Source organism: Monodelphis domestica, chromosome 4 (genome assembly GCF_027887165.1).
Source record: "Monodelphis domestica isolate mMonDom1 chromosome 4, mMonDom1.pri, whole genome shotgun sequence".
Taxonomy (NCBI): domain Eukaryota; kingdom Metazoa; phylum Chordata; class Mammalia; order Didelphimorphia; family Didelphidae; genus Monodelphis; species Monodelphis domestica.
In genome coordinates this window covers 370175790-370202096 of record NC_077230.1, presented here as the reverse complement: position 1 = coordinate 370202096, position 26307 = coordinate 370175790, and the positions used below count along the sequence as shown (strand labels likewise).

The 26307-nt window shown below is 43.3% G+C and overlaps 2 protein-coding genes across 2 annotated transcripts in view; one reads left to right on the top strand and one right to left on the bottom strand.

The window, feature by feature from the left end:
* The first annotated feature begins 2153 nt into the window (after positions 1 to 2153).
* CITED4 (Cbp/p300 interacting transactivator with Glu/Asp rich carboxy-terminal domain 4) lies at positions 2154 to 3797 on the top strand. Its single transcript, XM_007492910.3, has one exon. It carries the CDS (start codon positions 2493 to 2495, stop codon positions 3078 to 3080), a length of 588 nt encoding a protein of 195 aa, XP_007492972.2. The 5' UTR covers positions 2154 to 2492; the 3' UTR covers positions 3081 to 3797.
* Positions 3798 to 4036: 239 nt separating this feature from the next.
* The window catches only part of LOC100032466 (antizyme inhibitor 2-like), a 64245-nt gene continuing 41974 nt past the window's right edge, over positions 4037 to 26307 (bottom strand). The window contains exon 9 of the mRNA XM_056826173.1: positions 4037 to 4214. Within this exon, the coding sequence (XP_056682151.1) occupies positions 4037 to 4214 (178 nt within the window). The remainder of the gene's footprint in view (positions 4215 to 26307) is intronic.

The following is a 26307-nucleotide window of genomic DNA, read 5'->3' as shown; positions in this document are numbered from 1 at the left end:
GGCTAGGCAAAAGGGGTTAAGTGACTTGCCCAGGGTCACACAGCTAGGAAGTATCTGAGGCCAGATTGGAATCCAGGACCTCCCATCTCTAGGCCTTCTAGATTTATGTTTTAACCTCTTTCAAGATCATGAGCCACTTGGGCACAGACTTCATCTAATCTAGTCTTTGTGTCCTTCTTAGCTCTGAGCCCAGCACTCTGCTCATATGGACAAGAAGTCAGGGATGTGTGATTTGGAAGGAGGGTAGGGGCAAGGGAAGCCTCCTACCTAAGCAGGTGCAACTATTTATAATGGGGAAGTTAAGTCTTAAAAGTTTCCTGAGGCTCAGAGGTCAACTGACTTTGAGAGATTTGAACCCAGGTCTTCCTAACTTCAGATCCAACAGCACTATCCATTTTGCCCCTAAAGGGTGCTGGATAAACATTGGTTGAATTATTGGATTGAAATCTCACAGTCCTCTATGTAGCCCTGGTAGCAGCTGACATTTACACAAGGCTTTAACATCTGCCAAAGACATTATCTCATTTGATAGAGAGGGTGAACAATAATTGCCCATTAAATGAATGAATCACCATTTTATGGATGATGAGATTGAGGCCAAATCTGGATTAGAACTCAGAGCTCCTAATTCTGATTCTGGGGGTGCTAAAGAGACAAATTCAGAAGTCCAGGAAACCCAAGTCACTGCTATGGAGTGGAGAGGCCCCCAAATAGAAAGGAAGAGATTGGCTAGTCCCCAGAGGAAAGGTCTTCTTACTTCAGAGAAAGGAAAGGGCAAGGCTCATTGAGTAGGGATAAAGGATGAGAATAAAAAGAAAAGGAGTTCCTTCCAGGCTCCAAGAAAGAAAAATCATCCGATTCAGTGATCTGCTGGGTCATCTTAGGTAAGTCTTTTCTTTTCTCTGGACTTCATTTCCCACCTCTGTAAAAATGGCAGCCAGTCAATAAGGTTTCCTCCAGATCTGACAAAACATATCAATGCCTGGCCTGATGCCAGCTGGAAGTTATCAGAATTAGAGATGGGGAGTCATGGAAGGGGCTTTGAAGTCTTTAAGCCCAATCTTACCATTTTACAGATGGGAAAACTGAGGTCCTGAGAGGAAGGAGGACTCAGGGTCATATAGTCAGGAACAGTCAGAATCATACTACATGAGTCATGTGCCTGGACCTCCCCTCTCCCAGTTCAAGCTCTCTATCCACCACCACATGGGCTTCCTTCCCTCAAAGTCTTTTTCTTGGTGCTAGAAATGCCGTTTGTGGAGGAGATTCCTAGATCGTCATACAGGGCTCCATCTGAGCAGGCTCCAAATTTCCATAGCTCAGAGGGCATTGGGGTTTTTTTTTGGGGGGGGGGGTTGAGTCCTGGTTTCCTTTAGCAGTCTGGAGAGGTTTGTGGTTCCCTTCTTTAGATGAAATTTTTTGTAATGAATAAGAAAAAACACGATTTTATAAAGAAAAAATAAAACCCACATTGTGAACTGCGGATAGATAATGAGCTGAGTGGCTAAGAGACAGCACTATGGTGGAGTAGACAGAGCAACGGGCTTGAATTCAGGAAGACTCAGGCTTGTTCCCCTCTGGACAGCTCACTCTAACTTCTCTGGGCCTCATTTTTCTCATCTGGAAAACAGGAACAATAACAGCATCCACCCGGCAGGTGGTACAGCTTAAGTAAGAGGACATAGCTTTGCAACAAGGGGCATGGGTGCTCCCGGGAAGGCTCCCAGCAGACATAGAACAGAGGACGGTATTGAAATCTTCCTCTGTGAAAGTCTTTGGGTCTAGAATTAACCCCCATTCTCCTGGAGCCATTTTGGCTGTAGAGGGAGTAAGGGCAGCCTGGGGTTACAGGATTTAGAGCTGGATGGGACTCGAAAGACCCTCTAGTGCAACTCTCCATACCGCAGATGCGGGACACTGAGGCCCTGAGAAGGGTCTAACTCGCCCAAGTCCCGCATCCCATTTTCTGGGGCGCTTTCTGGCGCCTGCGGCTCTGAGAAGCTCACGTGTAGCCAAATCGCGTCGGGGAACTGAGGGCGGAACCTGTTCCCCGGGAGGGCGGACCCTTCTTCAGGTCGGCCGAGCCCAGGCAGAGTGTCCAATGAGTGTGTAGATGGGCGGAGCGACCCCGCCTCCCTCTATAAGAAAGCAGTCTCGGCCCGGAGCCTGAGGAAAGGCTGATAGGACAGATCTGGAGCTGACCTGGGACTGGAAAAGCAGCTTCGCTGGGCTGCAGATTCTGGAGCCGACTTCGTTTGGGTCCTTTGGGGGAACTGACGGGACGACTCGGGCTTGCTCTGTCCAGGCCGGGGTCCCGCGGAGAAGATAGGGGAAGGGCCAAGTCCCGAGATCCAGATCACAGACTGGGACTGCCCGGAGCACTCCCAGGCTGAGCGGGGCTCTCCCCGCAGCCAGGGCTGAATCTCCACCCCTCTCTCTGCAGGGTCCTCCATATCTCGCTTCCCCGCTCCTCATCCTCTGTCCCTTCCCCCATGACGGACCCCCTGATGCTCCCCATGGGCCATGGAGTTCCGGGGCTGCAGCCTCACCGCCTGGGGGTGGGTTCTCTGACCCCCAGTCCCCACGTATTCCGGACCCTGCCCCCTGCTTCCGACGGCTTCCCGCACCCCTATGCTGGGCCCGGCCTGGAGAACGGCGACCTGCGCCCCCGGCCCAACTCAGCTGTCCAGCTGGGACCCCCGCCGCCAGAGTCCGGGACCCTGCTGTACCCGGGGCAGCCTGGGCCCTTTCCCGGACCCCCACGGCCACCACAGCTCGCGACCAGCCTCCATAGACAGAAGCTTCACCCTTTCTACCAGGGCCACCCTGTGGGGTGTGCTCTGGGCCCAGGCACCCCGCAGTGCTGGCCGGGCCCTCTGGGCCCACACCTGGCGCCCCCGGCCCTGACCTTGAGCTGTGTGGACGCGGAGCTCATAGACGAGGAGACGCTGACTTCTTTGGAGCAGGAGCTGGAGCTGGACCGGGTGCAGGAGTTGCCCGAGCTCTTCCTGGGACAGAACGAGTTCGACTGCCTCTGGGACTTTGGGGGCAAACAGCAGGCCGGGGCCGTGAGCTGCTGAGGGCCCCAGGGCACTGACCTTTTCCAGGATTTCCCTTGCCCTCTCACCCTGGCCAGGCTAGCAGACAATCATGCCTACTCTAGTTCCCCTCTTTATAGGTTAGGAGCCTTGTCCCTTGATCCCTTTTGGCTCCTTCTGGAGTAGAGACTTGGAGAAAGGGGGTCATGCTTGAGGAGGAGCCCCCACCAGCATAAATTGTCTGTTCCCCTGGGGTTTAAAATGTCTGGATTGGGGTTTAGGAGGAGACTCTGTGGCACTGCAGAATGCTTGTTGGGCGCCCTAACCTATGTATTGTACAGATGGTCAAGGGCATAATCAGGATTTGAACTCAAGGTCTTCTGACTTTAAGCTCTTTCCCACTATGCCAGATTTAACTGTGGAGGTTTTTAGCTGGGGGCGGGAGGGGAATTACAGATGTCTGCCTTTATATCTTCTCCTCCTGAGCCATTGTAGGCCAAGGGTCTATACCAGACTTTCCTTTTCTCTCTCCCATCTGGCTGAAAGTAGTACTACTGGCACTTGGCAAAGGACTCCCTGTACTTGCCTCAGGGGCACAGGCAAGGTGTGCCTGGGTCATTGCCACTTTTTCTGCAAGCCACTGTCCCTGCGTTGGGGCTATTTGGGGAGGGGAATTCCCCAGCTTGTGGGGGACTGTCTGGCTTAAGGTCATGCCCTCTCTTTGCCTTGAAAGCCAAAATAAATCTGTTTCTCTTTGGGTTTGGAGTCTGCTGACCTGATTTGGGGGAAACCTGCTGTGGGAACTTTTACCAAAGGTCCAGTTTGTTGTTTGACTGGGGGGGGAGGGGCGGATATGGGTGAGTGGGGGAGAGAAATGCAAGCAAACCCAGATGGGGGGAGGGGGAGGGCAGGACTGGGGCATCAAGGCACCATTGGGCTTGCAGATGTGGGCTTCTTTTGAAACTGCCCCTGGGTCTTGCAGTTGAAATGGCGCAATCTCAGCTTCCTTCTTGGAGAGAATGGCAGTTGGTCTCTGAGCTTGTTCCTGAAAGGCTGAGGCCCAGAAAGCGTCCTGGGCTGGTCTGCCTTGGGGTGGAGTTCCGGAGACCTCTGGAGAACAGCTTGGGCAGCTTGCAGGTGGCTGCTGCCCCCAGCTGCTCACTGCTGGTGGTGCTGCTGAAGAAGGAAGGAGGGAGCTGGTTGTCAGACGGAGCAGGGCTACCTCAGAGCCTTCTCCGTCAGGTCTAGTTCTCTTCCTTTCTGCCTTTGCCACCTCCTTCCCCATGCAGACCAACTGGCTACATTTCTATGGCAGAATCCCCCTTTGGGCTGGAACCTGTGATTGCCTCGATGCCAGGGGTTTCTACCATAACAATTATTCGTCTCATCCACGCCTGGCTTGCCCAGGGTGAAAGAGCCAGCTTTGGGGGTGGGATCTGAGCCCACATTGTCCTGCCTCGGAGGCTCCCTTCCTCCATTCTACAAGGCTGCTATTGGGCAATCTCCCCCAACCTCTAACAGTACACTTCTCTTTCCTCACAACTGCCATCGGGGTTTGGGCTCCCATTCCCAGATGAGGGAACTGAAGCTCGGAGGAGCCGGTCACTTAGACAATATGGAGTCTCCTGACTCCTAGAGACTCCTCTAGCTGCTCTGTCCCGCTGTGGTCAGCCGTAGCTTACTCCAGCAGAGAGGGAGAAAGGCCATAAGAATGGGACCACAGTGCTTTTCGGAGCAAATGAATCTCACCGGAGCAGGCTTGATGAGGAGGGCCTTACGTCCCTCCTCCAATGAGGTGGAACTCAAAACGAGCAGGATGGTTTCTAAAGTAAAGAATACTGAATTTGAAGTCAAAGATTGAGGCTCCCAATGCCAGGGGTATCACTGCCCCTGAGATGCTGGTCAGATTACTTTTGGGGGGCCTTAGTCTTCCTATCCAAAAAATGGGGATTAATGGTTGCATTCCAATGAAAACTTTTTGAATTAAAGGAGAGACTAGAACCAACCTAGGCATTCTTTGGAAAAATCACTTAGTTACATGAAGGATTAATTGGAGAAGGGAGATTAAGGCAGGAAAACAGAACTATTACAATAATCCAAGGGCTATGAGAGCCTGAACTAGAGGAGTCCTAATTAGTGGGAGTGGAGGGGAAGGGCTGAATGGAAGGGATGCTGTAGAGGTAGAGATGGGATTTGGCAAATGAAGAAGAGGAAAAATGCTTAAAGATGACACAGGGTTGGAGCACAGCTGACTGGGAAGATGGTTTGGCTTTCAACAGAGATAGTGAAGAGGATGGATGAGTTTAGGGGTGGGAGACAGTGATGACTGCTTCAGTTTTCATCTGTGGAGCTTAAGGAGCCCAGTCCTCTCTCTTCAAATACAGATGCAGGGCCAGAACTCAAGGAATGGATGGTTTGAATTGTGAAGACCTGCCATGAAGAGGAATTGACCACATTCTATCTCGCCAATATTCTTTTTTCCTAACAATTCAACAAGATTTTATTAAGTACCTTCTTTATGCCAACAATGGTACCAACCCTTGGGGATACAAAGACAAAAAAAAGTTAGGAAGGAAAAGAAGAAAGAAGGAATATTGCCAATATTCTTAAAATGTGATGTCTAGAATCAAGCCACTGAGAAGCATTCATTAAGCATGTAATTAATTACTATATACAAGACACTGTAGAGATGGCTCTGCTCCAAACATAGTCTGGCTAAGACAAAAGACAATCCTATCTCCCCATTTTGGATAATATACCTCTCAATGATAGCATTAGCCTTTTGGTTCTTATGTTACACTCCAGACACTCCCAGCTTTCAGTTTTCTAAGACAACCCAGTTATTTTTCATTACTAGCTATCGCCCAGTCACTACTCTCCCTAATGACTAGGGAGATGCTTCAGACTTTAGAAAGCTGGGAGGAGGGATAATGAAACTTAGGACTCCATAGGTTGAGGAATGAGTTAAGTAGTAAGACAGTTGAGTTTGATTTTTTAAAAAAGAAATTTAGCAGTAAAGACAACTACTTCATACAGTGGATAGAACCCCAGGTTTGGAGTTGGGAGATCCTGGCTTCAAATTTGACATCAGACACTTCCTAACTGGGGGACCCTAGGCAAACCACTTAATCCCAATTGCCTAGCCCTTACTGCTCTTCTGTCTTGGAACCCATATGGATTAGTAGTAAAGAGGAAATAGACAATAATAGTTTGGGGAGAGGTATTACAGGTAGTGGGGTATAAAGAAAAGGGCATTGGATTTGGAGTCAGAAGACACAGGTTCAGGTTCCAGCTTTGCCATGATTGCTATTTGACTTGTGACAAATCACTCTACTTTTCTGAGTAGATATCAGTTTTCCCCTTTGCAAAGTAGGGTTAATTCATTATGAAGATCAAATGAGATAATTGATATAAAGTGCTTTGTAACCGTAAAGCACATCATCAACATAAAGTTATGGGAGTTAGAGCTAGGAGGATTCATAGATCTTATCTACTACCCCTTCCCTCCTCCCCACTTTTACAGACAGGAAACACCCTCAGAGAAGTTGTGACTTTCCCCAAGGTCACAGATGAGTAAGGAACAGAGCCAGCTTGTCTGCTTCTCTGCGCTCTCCTGGTCCCCTCATTGGATGGTTATGTCACTTTGGGCAAGTCTTTTCTCTTTGGGTATGTTTTTCCAACTGTAAAATGAGAGGATTAGACTGGAGAACCTTTAAGCTCCCACTTAGGTCTGATCTTGTGTGAGATACAACTGCAAGAGACAGTGATTATATTATCAGTTGTTGGCTCACATGATCTCAGTGACTGTTGAGACCGGATGGAAGAGAGTGGGGGTTGATGGAGAGTGGTGGCAACTCTGAGGCAATAGGTCTGGTGGGGCCTCTGCCTGGGGATAGCCAACACTTCAACTTGGCCCTGGCCCAGGAAACATAATCTATAATCCTTGATGGTATGGTGAAAATGAGCCCATTCTCCTCCAGCACTGTGCCCTGACCAAAGGACCTGGGATGAGACATTTCCTGTCCTTTATAGACTCCTTTATAAATGTCCCATCACCCAAGGGCCCAAACTGTCCACCCCAGGGTCCTCTACTCTTTCAAGATAATCCCATCTCTGGATTAAGTTCCATTTTTTCCTGGGGCCTAAGGGATCACATCTAGTGTAGCAAATGCCCCCCCTCAAGATGAATAGAGCCACTGAGACAGAAATAGAAATTTTCAGAGTTGGAAAAGCCATCAGAGGCTGTGAAGCACAACCCTTATCTGAGTAGGTATCCTCTTCAAAAATAAACAAAAAACCAGCCAAATCTTTGCCTTCTATCTTAGAATCTGTAGCTTCCTACAGCCATAAATTAATATATTCATGGGTGGACACCTGAGAAGGAGATTGGAAACTGAGGGAAAATGGGTAAAGGAGGGAGAGAAGGAGGGAGGGGAGAGAGAGAGAGAGAGAGAGAGAGAGAGAGAGAGAGAGAGAGAGAGAGAGAGAGAGAGAGAGAGAGAGAGAGAGAGAGAAGGAATAAAGACTCAGAGACAAGCAGTTAAAAAATGTGGGCTCCATTGTGCTTGCTCCTCTGATGGTATTGAGAGAGATGGTACTGCACATGTTCCCGAAGTTTTATCGAAGAATAGTGAGAGGTAGCTAATAAACATGTGACATGGCATAGATTTTTAACATTGGCTCAATTGACAATCATGTAATCATAGAGGAGGAGGTTAATCAAACATGTGACTTGGTAAGGAATGTGATCTAACAATGAGGTATCCTATCAGCTACCACCCTGCCCAGGAATTCTTTTGACTTTTGGACTGAAGATTTGGAAATACAATGATCAATAAGTAACATGGCCATGTATCTGGTATATGAGTACTTGGGTTATAATATCAATACATCAATACTTTCAACATGAGAATATACCTGAGATGCTACAGAATCAATATTTTATATTGAGGCAGAAGAGCAGGAAATGCTAGACTCTGGGAGTTAAGTGACTTGCCCAGGGTCATATAGCTAGGAAGTATAGATATCCTCTTTATATCATTTCCAACTAGGAATCAAACATCTACTTAAAGGCCTTAGGTGACGGGGAACTCACTAGCTTCCATCATTTCCATCTTCTCCTTATATTCGCATGCTCCTAAACAGAGTTGGAGGAAATCCTAAAAGTCATGCTTGTTGAGCCTCAGTACAAAAATTTGTAATTGAATCTCAATTTGGCTCTTTTCCAATTCATCCTCTCTCCTTTTCACAATGATTGTTTCATACTTGCCCATCTCTCTTCAAGGCTCCCATATCACTCTTCTCCTTCTCTAAATCATCTCAGATGAGGACCAAGCTTTATACCTCATTGAAAAAAAGTTGTAATTAGTTGAGAGCTCTATCTTCTCTTCTCTACTCCCATATCCATCTGCTATAAAACCCCATCTCACCTCCTTCACTCAAGTCTAGAAGTGGTGGACTTCTCTTTGCCAAGGCCAACCCTTCCAAATGTTCTTAATCCTTAATCCCATCACGTTTTGTCTTCTCTAGCAGATGGATGCCACCATCACCCCCAGTATCTCATTACCTTCAATCTCTTCCTATCTCCTTTCTTGTTGCCCACAAAAAACATCCTTATCTCTCCCATCCTTGACATATCATCACTTTATTTTACCACCTTTATAGCTATAGCTCTGGATCTCTCCTTTCTCTACTGAACTCCTTGAAAAACTCCATATTCAATGCCTTCCCTTCCTCTCTTTTCATTCTCTTTTAAACGTTTGATTGTTTAGCTTCTGACCTCATCATTCATCTGAAGCTGCCCTCTCCAGAAGTTATGAGAGGCTTCCTGACTAGAAAGTCTAATGGCCTTTTCTTAGTTGTCATCCTTTGTTCTGTTGACCACTTCCTACTGGATATACTTTTCTCCTCCTTGGGTTTTTGTGACCTGTTCTCTCTTAGTTCTCCCACCTGTATGATTGTTCCTTCTCAGTCTCCTTTATTGAGTCTTTATCCATGTCTCACACACAACTTTAGGTTCTCTCCTGGGTCCTTTTCTCTTTTCTTTTTCTACTGTGTCACTTGGTGATAATATCAGCTTCCATAAATTCAATTAATATCTCTACGTAAACAATCCAGATCTATAATCCAGCCCTAACCTCTCCTTTGGGCTCTAATCCCTCACATCCAACTGTACATTGGGCATTCAAAACTGGCTGCCCCATAGGCATCTCAAACTCAACATGCTCAAAACAATCCCTGTCTCCCTTCTGAAATTCCCTAGTATTGTCAAGGGCATCACCAGCCTCCAAGTTAAATAGCTTTATAACTTGGGCATTATTCTTGATTCCTTTCTCATGCCCATATATATAATCCATTGCCAACTACAGAAATCCTGATATATCTACCTCCATACTATCTTTCATATATGTTCCCTTCTTATTCACAACAGCCACCCTGTTAGTTAGACACTCATTACCTCTTATCTAGTCTCTTACAATACCCTTCTTATTGCTCTTCCTGCTTCAATTCTCCCTATTCCAATTTATCTTCTACTCAACTGTGTAAAGTTATTTTCCTATATTGTAGGTTTTACCCTGTTACCCCCTCCTACTCAGGAAACCTTAGTGGCTCCTTGCCTCCAGGATCAACTATAAAGTCCTCTATTTGGCAGTTAAGGTTCTTCATAATCTAGCCCCTTCTTAGCCTTCTAGTATAGTGATGGCAAACCTTTTAGAGACTGAGTGCCCAAACTACAACCCTCATACTACATGTGAACCACACACCCTACCCCAGACAAGGGAAGTAAGAAGCACTCCCATTGGGCTGCTGGGCAAAGGGGCAGGTCATGTGAGAAATGACCTTAGGTGCATGTGGAGAGGGGGAAGGGAACAGCCCCCTCTGGCATGTGGGCCATAGGTTCACCAACATGGTTCTAGTCTATACACCTTTTCCTCATCTTTTCAAACTCTATCATCCAGTGATACTGGCCCACATGCTATTCTTCTCACAGAAAATACCATCTCCATTCTATCCCTATCTCCATCTCATCTTCATGACTACCTACATCCCTATTCCTATCTCCATTTCCATCCCCATTTTTATGCCTTTGCATTGAATTATCCCATGCAATTCCACCTTATTTCTGTCTCTTAGAATTCCAGACTTCCTTCAGGAAAACTTAGTTCAACTTTCACCTTCTATAGGGGATCTTTCATAGTCCTCCTTACTTAAAGTTAAAATGTTCTTCCTTCTACTCTGTATATATCTTGTATGTGCTTATATATGTACATGTTGTCTCCTTCATTATACTATGAATTCTTTGATGCAGTTATTCATACTATGAATTCATACTATGAATTCTTTGATGCAGTTCTTTGATGCACACAGTGGATAGAGAACTAGGCATGGAGTCAGGAACAATTGAATTCAGATCTGACCTTAGACTCTAACTAGATATATTACCTTGGGCAAGTCACCTAACCTTTGTTTATCTCAGTTTCCTTCATTGTAAAATGGGAATAATAATAATAATAATACCCATCTCCTAAGGCTGATGTAAAACTCAAATGTGATCATATTTTTAAAGCAACTAGCACAGTGCCTGGCACTTAGGAAGCACTTAGTAAATATTTGTCTCCTTCCTTGAGGAGAGTGACTATTTTTGTCTTTTATTGTACCTACAATACTCAGCACAGTGCCTGGAACCAAATAAATGCTTAATGATTGCTTGTTGAGAGGCAGCTAGGCAGCATAGTAGATAGAGCACTAGGTCTAGAGACAGAAGGTCCTGGGCTCAAAATCAGTCTCAGACATGTGAATCTTGAAATTTCTCATACTTGTAAATGTTAAAAAATTCCCCATTGGGGAATTCTCCATTGGGACAATTCCCTACTGGGACCATTCCCCATTTGGAAAGGGGATTTTGGAACACAGGATATCAGAGATGAGCCAGATCTTAGGACACAATGTCAGAGTTGGAAGGGACATTACAAACCACCTAGTCTAATCTTTCCCCCTAAACCTCCACCACTATCCCTGTCTCTCTCCTCCTGGTCCCTCAGACTCACAACCTAGGAGTCCTCCCGGATTCCTCACTGCCTCACTCCCTTCTCTCCCTCATATCCAATTTATTTCCAAGGTCCATTGATTTCACCTTTGCAGCATCTCTCAAATATGTCCGCTTCTCTCTCCTGGCTCTGCCAGCACTCTAGTGCAGACCCTCATTACCTCACCTGGACTATTGCAATAACCTGCTGGTGGGTCTGCCAGCCTCAGGTCTCTTTTCCACTCCACTCCATCCTCCATTCAGCCACTAAAGCAATTTTCCAAAAATGCAAGTTTGATCATGTCTCCCCCACCCCTACTCAAATTCCAGGTGCTCCCTGTTCCCTCCTGGAGCAAATACAAAATTCCCTGCTTGGCATTCAAAGTCCTTCCTAATCTATTCCCCTCCTATCTTTTCTGGTCTTCTTATACCTCCCTCTCCAATATATACTCTTCAATCCAATGACCCTGGGCTGGCTCCTGGCTGTTCCACAAGCAAGTGTCTTACTCCATCTCTTTCCTTTGGGCGTTCTCTGCCTGTCCCCTTTCCCCAGAACCCTCTCCCTCCACCACTGTGACTACTGACCTCCCTGGCTTCCTATACGTCCCAACTCAAATTCTGCCTTCAACAGGAAGCCTTCCCCTTAGAACCTTCCCCAAGCCCTTTTAATTCCTGTACCTTCCTTCTGTTAATGATTCCCATTTGTCCTCTATGCAGTGTGCTCTGTATGTTTCTGTTTGCATGTTGCCTTCCCCATTAGACTGTAAGCTCCTTGAGGGCAGAGCCTGCCTTTTGCCTGTTTGTGTCCCCAGTGCTTGATATAGTGCTTGCTTGGCACATAGTAGATATTTAACAAATGATTACTGAATTGAATTACAAATGAGGAAAGTGAGACCCAAAGAGAGGAAGTACTTTGCCCATCAGCCAGGAGAGAAACTAGAGGTGGGGCTTTCATTTCCTTGTTTGTAAAGGGACTGAAATAACAACCAAACCATCGAAAAGCCAGGACATTATTTTGGCTCTGTTGAATCCACAGTTTACTTGAGAATTTCAGAAATTAGCACAGGCCAGAAGGCCAGTTTCCCCAACAAGCAAAGGCTGCAGAATCAGATAAGAGTGGATGATGAATGTTTATTGAGCACACTTTGTGCCCTGGAAGAAGATAAGGGAGAAAAATCTCCATCTCTAGGATCCTCTGAATTGGTGGGAGAGACAGGATGTATAGTGAAAATCCACATCAACAGATTGCCATTGTGTGGCGGCAATGGAGTGAAACAGCACGAACACTGGCCTTCTATTTAGAAGGCCTGGGCTCCATTCATATTCTGCCATTGATTTACTATGCAATTTTACTTGGACAAATCATTTTATTTCTCTGAGCTTCAACTCTCTCTCCTCTATTCTGCATCCCCAGATTCAAGGAAATATGTAGGTCAGCATTCACTCAAAGCCAGCTCCCGGGTCCCCACATCTGTGTTTACATTCAACAGTCAGTCAGAGGACACATCTGTTCAAAACAAAAGACATTTACTAAACATCACAGCAAATAGAGTGATGGCTCCTTTTAGTAGGCTTTCCCACAGATCACTGTTCTATCAGAGAGGAGGAACACTACAGATGTAACACACATACAGACATGTTAGAGCCTTCAAGATACTCTCTTGCAGACACCTAGGGGCTCCTCCAAATGTGCAAGACAGCCTTCCTCTCCTCCTAAAGAGACTATGCCTCAACTCCGAGATACCACAAAAAACAAGTGTCCCTTCTTTCCAAAGCTCTTCTACTGCCTCTACCTCTCATTGAGGGTCTCCATTGAGCGGCATTTTCTGCACCAATTGGGAGAGTCACATGCAAAATGCTCCAGCCTTGACAGGAAACCCTACATGAAAATGTGGAACCCAGAGCAGAATGTAATATTCCAGAGGTGGTATGATAGGACAGAGATATAGTGAGGCTGTCACCTGCTCCTTTTAATATGGTCTAAGATCACATTACCTTTTTTTGGACTGTCATCTGTTGCTCCATTAGTAACCATTTATAAAGCAACTACTATGTGCCAGACATTCTGCTTCATAGTGGTGGTACAAATACAAAGAATAAAACAATCCCTAATCGGAGGAATTTCTATTCTAAAGGCAGAGACAATAAAAATATTTTATATAGAGCTATCCAGGATTATTATTCCCATTTTGTGGATAAGGGAAATTGAGGTTGAAAGAGCTGAATTTACAACCCAAATAATCTCTTTTTATATACATAGATATTTATCTTCATGCATATTATGTTCATATATATATATATTTATGTACCAACAAATTCAAAATGATTAAGTACAAGGTAACTTGTGAGGAAGGGTATTGGAATTGAGGCATCTCCAAAGACTTCACCTGGAGTTTGAAGAGAAGGATTCTATATGGTTGAGGTAAGAAGGGAACACATTCTAGGGATGGGGGATGGCCACTGCAAAGGCATGAAAATGGGAATGTGCAATGGAAAGAATCAAGTAAGGTCAATGTGCCTAGATTTCAGAGTGCAGGAGGGGAAGAAGCAATGGTTAATACAGCTGGAAGTTGATTGTGTTGATTCATAGTAAATTTGCAGTCCTCTAAAACCTCTATTTGGGTTTTTTTCTGCAAACTGTTGTCCAGCTTCACCTCTGCTATCCTGTTCTTTTAAAATTGACGTTAAAAATATAAGTGAAGGACCTTGTGTTTATTCCTATTACATTACATTCTGTCCATAGTTCCAGGTTGTTTAAATTTTTTGGATTCCAGTTTTGTCATCCATTTGTTAGTTATCCTCTTGTGTCATCTTCAAATAGGACAATCAAGTTTTCTTGGTGTTCACTTACATCTTTGATTTAATAAGAAATGAAAGGCATAAATGAGAAAGCCAAGTACAGATCCCTGGAGCACTCCACTAAAGACCTTCTTCATGGCCACTGATGGATGCATTAATTTGTACTGTGTGGCTGCTGGTGGAGTTGTGAATTGATCCAACCATTCTGGAGGGCAATTTGGAACTATGCCCAAAGGGTGCTAAAAGATTGTCTGCCCTTTGATCCAGCCATAGCACTGTTGGGTTTATACCCCAAAGAGATCATAAGGAAAAATACATGTACAACAATATTCATAGCTGTACTCTTTGTAGTGGCAAAAAATTGGAAAGTGAGGGGATGCCCTTCAATATGGGAATGGCTGAACAAGTTGTGGTATATGTTGGTGATGGAATACTATTGTGCTCAAAGGAATAACAAAATGGAGGAATTCCATGGGGACTGGAATGACCTCCAGGAAGTGATGCAGAGTGAGAAGAGCAGAACCAGTAGAACATTGTATACAGACATTGATACACTGTGGCACAATTGAATGTAATGGATTTCTCTACTAGCAGCAATGCAATGATCCAGGACAATTTTGAGGGACTTATGAGAAAAATGCTATCCACATCCAGAGAAAGAACTATGGGAGCAGAAACACAGAAGAAAAACAACTGCCTGATCACATGGTTCAATGGGGATATGATTGGGGATGTAGACTCTAAACAATCACCCTGGTGCAAATACCAATAATATGGAAATGGGTCTTGATCAATGACACATGTAAAACCCAGTGGAATTGCTCATCAGCTATGGGAGGGGGGGTGGGAAGAGGGGAGAGGAAGAGCATGAATCATGTGACCATGGAAAAATGTTCTAAATTAATTAAATAAATAAATTTAAAAAATTTATATTGTGTGGGTCTAGTGACTCAGTTCTCCAGCTTCTTCATTGTACCATCATTTAACCTAAATCTCTATATTTTTGTCCACAAGGATGATAGGAAAGACTTTGTTGAATACTAAAATCTAGGGGTTCTCAGAGATGTCAGGGGATCTGTGAACTCAGATGGGAAAAATAGCTTTATTTTTACTAACATTTAAATGTAATTTAGCATTTTCTGGAATTATTTAAAATATTATTCTGAGAAGGGGCCCGTAGGCTTTTCCAGTTAGCCATAGGAATCTAGGATACAAAAGATGTGAAGAAGTCATGATTAACTTCATTGACATGGCTGGCAACGGGTCCAAAAGAAACAATATTAGTCTGGTGTGAGGACAGTGATAGTATTTTGTATATCTGACCTCAGAGAGTTAGCCAAGACTGATTCCCAATTTGGGGCTTTTTGGCTTTTGTGAAAGATATTAAGCAGGCAGCTAGGTGGAACAGTGGATAGAGCACTGGGCTTGGAATCAGGAAGACTCATCTACATGAGTTCCAAAGTGACCTCAGACACTTACTAGCTGTGTTACCTTGGGTAAGTCACTTAATCCCATTCACCTCAATTTCCTCAATTTGTCAAATGAGTTGGAGAAGGAATTGGCAGACCACTCCAGGATCTTTGCCAAGAAGTCATGACTGAAAACAACTGAATAACAATAAGATATTAAGATTTTTATTATTGTCTTTTCCCCCTCACCACTTGACATTCATATTCTCTATCTGTCTCTCTCTGTCTCTGTCTCTGTTTCTCTGTCTGTATGTCTGTCTCTCTCTCATATTTTCTCTTCCCAGAAGCCTCTATTTGACTTTCCCTGCAAATCAATACAGGCTGTGGAATGTTGGGAAAGCCTCTCCCCCTCTTTCATCCTCAGTTTCCTCTTCTTCAGGATGAAAAGATTTGATTAATCTTGACTAAATGGTCTCTAATCTATTTCTCAGCTCTATATTCTGTTTTAGAGGCCCCTCCATTTCTGATGTCTATTCTATGCCAAGCATTCTGAGTTATTAAGTCTAATTAGGTGGCACAATGGACAGATCACTGGACTTGAGGTTGGGAAGACCAGCTTAAATCCTGCCTCAGATACTTCTTCATTTTGACCTTGCCTCAGTTTCTTCATCTGTAAAACAAGGAACTTGGGTTCCCAGGTCTCTTCCTGCTCTAAATCTAGGATCCTCTGAACACTCTAAAAATCCAAGATGTTTTCCAACTCTAACATTCTACAGAAATAATAGCACTTTTCCGTATTCCAGGTTTGCTAAATGCCTTCCTCATAGCACTCTTGTGAGGTATAGCCAGGCTCCGATTGCTAAATTGACAACTCAGAATGTCACAGGAGACCAGCAAATGTCGAAGCTTTGATTTAGACTCAGACCTTTTCTGATTTGAAGTCTAACATGCTTTCTTAAGATTACCTTGTCTACTACCTTCTATGTGCCTCTATTCTAGGCACATAATTCTCTGTTCCAGTCCTGCCATTCCATGCTCTAAGACTTCTAGATCTGGCATTCTTCGTCTTTGGGCCCCTTCCAGCTTACATCCTATGGATATAAGATTCTAGGTCTAGAACTCGAAGGGATCTCAAAGACAATCTAGTCTCATCCCTTCATTTGACAAATAAGGAAACTGAGGCCAGGGGATGTTAGCTGACATCGGGAAGTGTCAAAGACAGGATCCAAACCCAGATTCTCAGATTCTAACATCCAGTGCTCTTTCCATTGTACTAAGGGTCCTTCACAGCTCTGGCATTCTCTCCACTAAAACTGCTTCTAGTTCTGCCAGTCTCTTTTCTATGCCTCCTTCAGTCAATCAACAAATAATCTTCAGCACCTATGAAGGGCCAGGCCCCAGGATAGGCTCTGGAGTGCCAAACACACCTGCCTTCCAGTAGTTCGCCTCCTCTCTTCAGGCTCAGATGGCCTTTTTTTTTCTTGTTCTAAAAATCCCTTCCAGCTCTGACATCTCTAACTCTAAAAATAGATCTCTAGCATGAATAAAGCTTCTAGAGCATTGCAGGAAGGAGGCACCTGGCCCTGCAGGATGCTGGGCCAGATTACACAGCCACAGCATCCATTCATTTCCTGGGGATACCTGGACTCCCCCATTGCCTTTCTGCCACATCTCCAGCTCACATGGCAGCAAGCAGTGTTTGCTTTTTGTCTGGTTTTGCAGCTGACAAAACATTGAAATGAGGTAGCATAAGGATGATAATGTCTACTTTACAAATTTTTTACATTTAAAAAATTTATATTTTTTATATTTATATATATATTATATATATAAAATATATATTAAAATATGTATATTTTACACAGTGTAGCTAGACTTGGAACCAGGAAAAACTGGGCTTTCTGAATAGCTATGTGGCTACAGACCATGGGCTATGGATGCCTAGACAACTCTCTAAGACACTAATCTCAGCCCTTCATTTTACAAATGAAGAAACTGAGGACTTTGAAGTGAGTAGCCTCTCTGCATTTTCCATGCCAAGAGTTTCCCACGTGAAGGAAATCTAAAGCCTGGATTTCACCCACCCCATTCCCAGGCCCCCACTTCAAAATGAAAGTGAAAAAGCGGCACATAAATGAGGGAGAAGCCAGTTGGAGACCACACAGCTGGTAAATGTGGCAAGGCTGGATACAGATTCTGGTCATCTCACGCCAACAGCTGTATTACCAAATATTTCCAGCAGGTGGCAGCAAAGTCCACTCCATTTCTGGGCAATCACTTTAGCAGCTCCCAGTACGCCCTCAGAATATGAAAGAACCAGCAAGTGCAATTGTTGAGCTTCTAACAATGGTATCTCAAAGGCTATGGAGGGTGGGAGAGGCCCCACAGGACCAGAGAGGAAATAATGTCTTGATCTCCAAGGAAAAGGAAAAATCCACTTGCAGACTATGGACCAGTGAACCTAATTTCAATTCCTTGAAAAATTCTAAAGCAAATTCTTAAAGGGATAGTTAGGGCAGCTGGGTGGTTCAATGGCTAGAGCACCAAGCCTGGAGTCAGGAGCACCTGTGTTCAACTCTCTCCTCAGACACCTTCTAAGCTGTGCGACCCTGGGCAATCACTTAATCCTGTCTGCCCAGCTCTTGCCTTTCTGCCTTGGAATTGTTACTAAGCCAGAAGGGAAGGGTTTTAAAATCAAAATAACGAAAGGCATAGTCAGCGGAGATCTAGAAAAGGAAGCCATCACAACAAAGCCAAAAGGGCTTCAGCAAGAGTAGATCATGGCCAACTGACTTTGTTTCCTTTTTGACAGAGTTACTAAAATGATCGATGAGGAAGATGCTGTGGAAATAGTTTACCACGTTTAGCAGAACATTTCATCAAGGGTGTCCTTGTTGGTTCCTCCAGCTCTTGGTGGATGAAATTCCAAATAAGGCAGGCCATCTGCTCTTAAGAGAGAGAAGAAAGAAGAGAGGGGAGAGAGAGAGAGGGAGAGAGAGAGAAAGAGGGAGAGAAAGAGAGAGAGAGAGAGAAAAAGAGAGAGGGAGAGAGAGAGGAAGAGAAAGAAAGTGAGAATCTTAGCAGATTCTCCTCCTCTCTTATGCCTCAGTTATCTGTGATCTGTTTACATGTAATATGTGATCTATTTCCCAAACTCATCAATTATTTCTTCTTTTGTCCAGGGGATCTGTTAGATTTTGATGACAAAATTGCTTCTGCTTCTCTCACCACTGATTTTCACCCAAATACTCCCTACTAAGCTTCTCCATTTAGTTCCAGCCACTCCTCATCTGAATACATGTTTAAATTATGCTATCCAAACTCACTACCTTTTTTTAATTAAAAAAAATTTAGAATATTTTTCCATGGTTACATGATTCTCCCTGTCCCCTGCTCTTTCTTCACCCTACCTGAAGCTGACAAACAGTTCCACTGGGTTATACACGTATCATTGTTCAGAACCTATTTCCATGTTTTCATATTTGCAGTAGAATGATCTTTTAACATCAAAATCCTAATCACATTTCTATCAAACTACACTATTGATCATATGTTTTTCTTCTGCATTTCTGCTCCCACAGTTCTTCCTCTGGATATGGATAGTGTTTCTTATATGTCCCTCCAAATAGTTCTGGATCATTGTATTACTGCTAGTAGAGAAGTCCATTACATTTGATTATACCACAGTGTGTCAGTCTCTGTGTACAATGTTCTCCTGGTTCTGCTCCTCTCACTCTGCATCAATTCCTGGAGGTCGTTCCAGTTCCCATGGAATCCCTCCAGTTCATTATTCCTTTGAGCACAATAGTATTCCATCACCAACATATACCACAATTTGTTCACCCGTTACCCAACTGAAGGGCATCCCCTTATTTTCCATTTTTTTGCCACCACAAAGAGCTATGAATATTTTTGTACAAATGTTTTTCCTTATTATCTCTTTGGTGTACAAACCCAGCAGTGCTATGGCTGGATCAAAGGGCAGACAGTCTTTTAGCACCCTTTGGGTATAGTTCCAAATTGCTCTTCAGAATAGTCAGATCAACAACTCCACCAGCAATGCATTACAAACTCACTACGTTTTACTTTTATATTTTATTTTTTTTCCCTAGAGACAGCTAAGTGCCACGGTGGAGAAGTTTCTGGCATTAGACTAAGGAAGATCTGAGTTCAAAGCCTGTCTCAAACACTTAATGGCTCTGTGATCTGGGGCAAGTCACTTAACCTTTGGCAGCTTCAGTTTCTTCATTTGAAAAATGGGGATAATAATGGCACTGAGTTCCCAGAGCTGTTACGAGGATCAACAAGAGAGTATATAAAGTACTTTGCCAACCTTAAAGCCCTAAATGAATGCCAACTATTATTATTGTGGTATTTTCAATTACACTATTCCAGTTGAAGATTTCATTTCAACAGGTGTCAGATTGGGTCATATTTGCCTCCTTGTAATCCTTTAGTTTATCTTGCTTATTGGACAATCTTTGTCCAATTTGTTCCTTCAGGCCATGGGTTTGCTACTTGCTCCTATCTAAGGTTTTTCTTTTTTGTGAGTTTCTGGGTGTCCAGCTGCCACTCTCCATCATACCTAATCTCTAGAGTATCTAGCTTTGAGAATATAAATAGGCAGTTTTTTTTCTCTCTCCCTCCCCTATCTTTAACAATTTAATTAAAAAAAATTTTTTTAAACCCTTACCTTCCGTCTTGGAGTCAATACTGTGTATTGGATCCAAGGCAGAAGAGTGGTAAGGGCTAGGCAATGGAGGTCAAGTGACTTGCCCAGGGTCACACAGCTAGGAAGTGGCTGAGGTCAGATTTGAACCCAGGACCTCCCATCTCTAGGCCTGACACTATCCACTGAGTCACCCAACTGCCCCCTAATTTAATTTTAAAAATATAACATTGTTTAAACTGTTCTCTTGGTTTTGCTCACTTTATTCAGTAGCATTTGATAAAGGTCTTTTCAGCTTCCTCTGAAATTGTCTACCATTCCTTCTAACCCAGAGGTTTCCATCTTCATCCTTGGAGTATTTATCCACTTAAAACCCTAAAGTTAGTTCCCCTGTTAGCCCCTGGAAGTCTTGGGTCTCCCTGAATCCCCAAGAGCTACCACTGCCCAACTTGGCCTTCCCTTCTTTTCAAAGATTGTCTGTGAAGATGCTGCTACTTCAGATGGAGGTAAATCTTATGGGGGAGGAAAGGCTAGAAATGAAGTCGGATGAGGCCAAGGCTTCCACCAAGTGATGAGTGGCAAGGCAAGAAGACAAGAAATGGGAAACACTGGGCTCCAAACTATCTCTACTCCTCAGTCTCCCTGTTCTTAATCTCCTGGCCCTGCCTCCAGAGAGGAACAGATTCCTCAAACAAGAGTCACCATTCCAAGATCTGCCTGTTCTAGAACAGCGTCATATTCCCACATTTTTCTGATGGCAAGTAAGTAAATCACAGGAAAATGGCCAGCAAGGGCAGGTGAGAGTTGGGAGGGAATTCATCTCAGGCAACCCTTGCATTATCCAATGATGGAAGATGAAAATCAGATACATTGAGAGGCTTACTAAAGGACACATAGCAAATCAATGGCAGCGCTTATAAACTTAGAATTTGGAGCTCTGGGATGTGGGTGACAAAGAGTAGATGCTCACATTTGATTTAAAAAAAAAAAACCATAACCCTTCTTGGGACCTAGTACTCTTTAGTAGTTTCTTTGTTTTTCTTTTTAAAATAAGTTTCTGTTTCTTTTGTTTTTTTAATATCACCATGATTCTCCCCCCTATTTCCCCTATCCCCCTCCCAGATAGCTACCCCATATAACCAAGACATAAAAAGAAGGGAGGGAGAGCAATATGAATAATCAGTCCATCAAAAATCCGAAAAGATCTGCAATGTGCTCCATGTGTCAATCTCTTACCTTGAAAGAGTTGAAAGAATCTTCTGTTTCTTCTTTCTAGCCACACTTATTCTTCACACTTTTGCAACATTTAGTTTGAGTTTGTGGGTGTATAGCTATTCTTTCCATTTATATCATTGTGATATTGTATACATTGTTGTCTTGGTTCTGCTTACTCCATTCTGCCCCCAAGTACCTTCCACGATTTTCTGGAGTATTTTCTTTCTTTTTTTCTTTTTCTTTTTCAAATCCTTATCATCCATCTTAGAATTGATGCTAAGCAGTAAGATGTAGGCAATTGGGTTTAAGTGACCTGCCCAGGGTCATACAACTAAGAAGTAAGTAAGGTCAAATTTGAACCCAGGGCCTCCCATCTCCAGACTTGGCTCTCTATCCATTGAGTCATGTAGCTGCTACCCCTTCTCCCCAATCCTCCTTCCCCCACCCCATTCCCCAGAGTATTTTCAATGTAACCTCAGATTTTATGTGATGATTCCTCTGCTGTATTTTGTCTAGTTTGTATCTAAATCTATATTTTAATCCTTCAAAAGATTTGGGTCATCATCTATGTGGACACTCCGGGGATACAGATCTCATCCCAACTGACTCTTGCCCATGTCTTCTAATAAATCCTCTCCAGGATTTCCCCCCAATATGCTAACAACTTTCCAAGGTCTTGACACAAGGGCATGTCCATGGGTTAGCTATCCCTCCCTCTCCCTATAAGGATAGCTCATCTTTTTTTTTCTGGTCTTGCATTTCTCTGATAACATTCTTTTTGATGCTTCTTTGGCAAAATCTTTGTTGGTAATTCATCACAATCTACTCACACTCACCCTGCATCTGTTCATTTTCCTTGGTGTCACTTCAGCCAGAACTCCTTAATTCTAGCACCTTCCTTCTGTTAATTTGTTCCTGTTATCCTGTATGTAGCTTATTTGTACGTATTTGTTTTGTTATCTTCACCTTTAGATGGTAAGATCCCTTGTCCATCAATTGGGGAATGGCTGAATAAAGTGGGATAGATGATGGTGATGGAATACTAGTGTGCTGTAAGGAGCAACGAACAGGAAGATTTCAGAAAAAGCTGGAAAGACCTCCATGAACTGATGCAGAGTGAAATACGCAGAACCAGGAGAACATCATACAAAATAACTGCAATATTGTAGAATGATCAAATGGGATGGACTTAGCTATTTTCAGCAACACAATGACCCAGGACAATTCTGAGGGGCCTGTGACAGAATGCTTTTCACCTCCAGACAAAGAGCTGTGGGAGTTAGAATGCAAATGAAGGTATTTGGGTTTTTAATTGTTTATTTGGATTTATGCTTTAGGGTTTTGCTTTTATAGGATTATGCACTTACAAAAATGAACAATATAAAAATATGTTTTGCTTGGCAATGCATGTATAACTGAGATCAAATTGCCTGCCAGCCCTAGGAGGGGGAAAGGAAGGAAGGGAGGGAGATAAGTTTGATCATATAACTTAGGAAAGCTTGTTTGGAAATGTGTTATTACATGTAATTGGTTAAAAAATTCTAAGATCCTTGAGGGCAGGGACTATCTTTTACTTTGTAGCCTCAGTGTTTGGCACAGAGGCTGGCACGAAGTAGGCACTTAATAAATGTTGATTAATTGATTGATTCTATGACTTGTAGTCATCCAGCATTTCTCTTTCTTTCCTTCTTTCCTTCTTTCCTTTTTCTTCCTTCCTTCCTTCCTTCCTTCCTTCCTTCCTTCCTTCCTTCCTTCCTTCCTTCCTTCCTTCCTTCCTTCCTTCCTTCCTTCCTTCCTTCCTTCCTTCCTTCCTTCCTTCCTTCCTTCCTTCCTTCCTTCCTTCCTTCCTTCCTTTCTTTCTTTCTTTCTTTCTTTCTTTCTTTCTTTCTTTCTTTCTTTCTTTCTTTCTTTCTTTCTTTCTTTCTTTCTTTCTTTCTTTCTTTCTTTCTTTCTTTCTTTCTTTCTTTCTTTCTTTCTTTCTTTCTTTCTTTCTTCCTTTCTTTCTTCCTTTCTTTCTTTCCCCTGACCTTCTTGTCTTGGAATCAATACTGTGTATTCGTTCCAAGCCAAAAGAGTGGTAAGGGCTGAGCAGTGGCGGTTAACTGACTTGCCCAGGGTCACACAGCTAGGAAGTGTCTGAAGCCAGATTTGAACCTAGGACCTCCCATCTCTAGGCCTGGCTCTCAATCCTCTGAGCTACCCAGCTGCCCCCTCATCCAGCATTTCTGGAAGATAATTTGCTAAAAGTTTGGTCTTTGTCTCAGGGAGAACCTAGGGGGCCATTAAAAGCCCTAAGGACATTAGCAAAGACAACAATTTTCCCCCAGAAGCTGTGGCATAAATCATTGTCATGCAGTGGACAGAGCTCTGGGCCTGGAGTGGGAAAGATGAGTTCGAATATGTTCTCAGTAGTCATTTACTAGCTATGTTATCCTGAGCAAGTCATTTAATTTCTGCCTACCTCTGTTTCCTCACCTATAAAATAGGGATAATAATAGCACCTACCTGCCAGGGTTGTTGTGAAGATCAAATGAGATAATAATTGTAAATCACTTAGCACAGTGCTTGTTACACAGTAAATGCTATTTAGATGTTTGTTGTTATTATTATTTAGGCTCATATAGACCAGAATATCTGGGACACTGTAGTATATTAAAAAGAATTGTTGTGGGCAGCTAGATAGCTCAATGGAATGAAGCCCAGGCTGGAGATAGGAGGTCCTGGGTTCAAATTTGATCATTGTCACTTCCCAGCTGTGTGACCCTAAACAAGTCACTTAACTCCCATTGTCTCACCTTTACCTATCTACTTTGGAACCAATATATAGTATTGATTCTAAGATGGAAGGTAAGAGTTAGAAAGGGGGAAAAAAGGTAGCTGGGTAGCTCAGTGGATTGAGAGCCAGGCCTAGAGATCGGAAGCCCTGGTTTCACATCTGGCCTCAGACACTTCCCAGCTGTGTGACCCTGGGCAAGTCATTGATTCCAAGATGGAAGGTGAGAGTTTAAAAAAAAAAAAGGTGAACTATAGGTCTTATCTGGAAACAGATTTTGGGCTGGAAGGAATCTTCAAGGTCATCTATTCTAACCCCTTCATTTTATGAGGACACTGAGGCCTGTAGGAATTCAATGACTTAGCCAAAATTGCATGAACAATTAGTGAGAGAACTGTTCTTCAAACCAGTCCTGTGATGCCAAAAACACAATTCTCTGTATAATACTACACTGCCTCTTTATTTCTGTTGTGCCTTCCACATTCCCATTCCTAGCTTTGGTTTAATGATAAGTATTACATTTAACAATAGTCTCGAGAGGCTTCCTATAGGAAAAGAACTTGAGAAGAGCCTTGAACTGGTGATTCTAAGAATCAGAGGTACAGAGTACATTCCAGAAATGGGGAACAGCCTGTGCAAAGGTGTGGAGAAAGGAAAAGGAATGTTCTGTATGAGGAACAGCAAGTAGGCAGGTTTTACTGGAATGTGGAACACATTGTATAAAATGTTAAGAATCCCAGAAAGTAGGATGGAGTCAGAATATGAAGAACTTCAAAGATCAAATCTGTTCCTTCCTCTAGTTAATTTTTGTTTATCATGCCTCTTTTTCCCCAGTCATTCATGCTCAAAATCTGTCATTTATTCTCTGTTAGGAGCATGTTAGTCCTCTGGAGTCATCATTACTTAACAGTGCAACAGTATTCCATCACATTTATTTTATTTTATTTTAAACCCTTACCTTCCATCTTGGAAACAATACTGTGTACTGGCTCCAAGGCAGAAGAGTGTTAAGGGCTAGCCAATGGGGGTTAAGTGACTTGTCCAGGGTCACACAGCTAGGAAGTGTCTCAGGCCAGATTTGAACCCAGGACCTCCCATCTCTAGGCCTGGCCCTCAATCCACTGAGCTAACCAGTTGCCCCCTCTGTCACATTTATATACTGTAATGTGTTCTGTTTACCCAACTTGTGTCTCCATTGTCCAATTTAAGGGCATCCCCTCAGATTCTATCCTTTGCCAACTCAATGAGAGCTATAAATATTTTCGTACATCTTTAGTTTGTTTTTCTTGGGATGAATCCCTCCTTTCATCTACCCTCCCTCCAATTCCCTCTTTTCTCTTTGCTTCCCATTTCCCCTGTATGTACTTATTGAGTGAAATGTATTTTTATATCTAACTCTGTGTGTGTGTGTGTGTGTGTGTGTGTGTGTGTGTGTGTGTGTGTGTGTACTTCATTCTTTTGGCCAGTTCAGATGAGTGTGAGGTTTAGGTATCAGCTTGTCTCCTTTACTTCCTCCTCCTTGATTGTATAGATTTCTATATGCGGACTATTTTTTCTATGTCATGGCCAAGTCAATTTCTTTTTGCTAATGGTTAAATGACCTGTCAATGTCTCATTTTATTCTAATACAGGAGCTACACTGCCAGGGGATTGGACCTACTCAGACCCAGGGTCACTGTACATGTCCTGGCTCCCAAGCAGATCATAAAATGCTTGAAGGTAAGAACTACTTGATCTTTGTCTTTTCGTCTTCAGCTATTGGCACATTGCTCGTTGAGAGATGAACGAATATTGACTGTTGCATAAGACCATGTTGACTATGTTTGCAGTCATGTTTATTATTCTTTTCACTTTCCATTCTTCATTTTACTCTGCTTAGCACTCATCTTGCTAAATTTCTCTGACTTCTTCCCAGCTCTCTTCCCTTCTGCTACACAACATTCCATCTGAAACAAGATTTTGGAATGTATTCACCAGCAGTCAGGGATTCCTCAGTATTTATTAACCTGAAACTCTGGAGAACTGTGTGATTGTCAATGAAAAATTAATCTCTATCCCATCTTATGGAAGGTTGACTTAAGTTCAACTAGCTATGTGCTCCTGGTCAAGTCACTTAACCATTGTTTCCCTCTGTTTCCTCATCCATAAAATGGGGAGAATAATAGCACCTACTTCCCAGGGTTGTTGAAAGGAAAAAAATTAAATTTGTAAAGTGCTTTGCAAACCTTAAAATGTTATATAAATACTAGTTATTATTGTTCCTAGCTTTACAAGAGGAGTGAACCATGAAGGCAGAACTGGATTGGAGACCTTTTGATGAGTACATTAGAAGGTTGATTAAGTCAGAGGGAATGAAGATGAAAGAATATGTCAACAGG

Coding starts and splice junctions, on each gene's coding strand:
- CITED4 (XM_007492910.3), top strand. CDS start 2,493: ATGACGGACCCCCTGATGCTCCCCATGGGCCATGGAGTTCCGGGGCTG.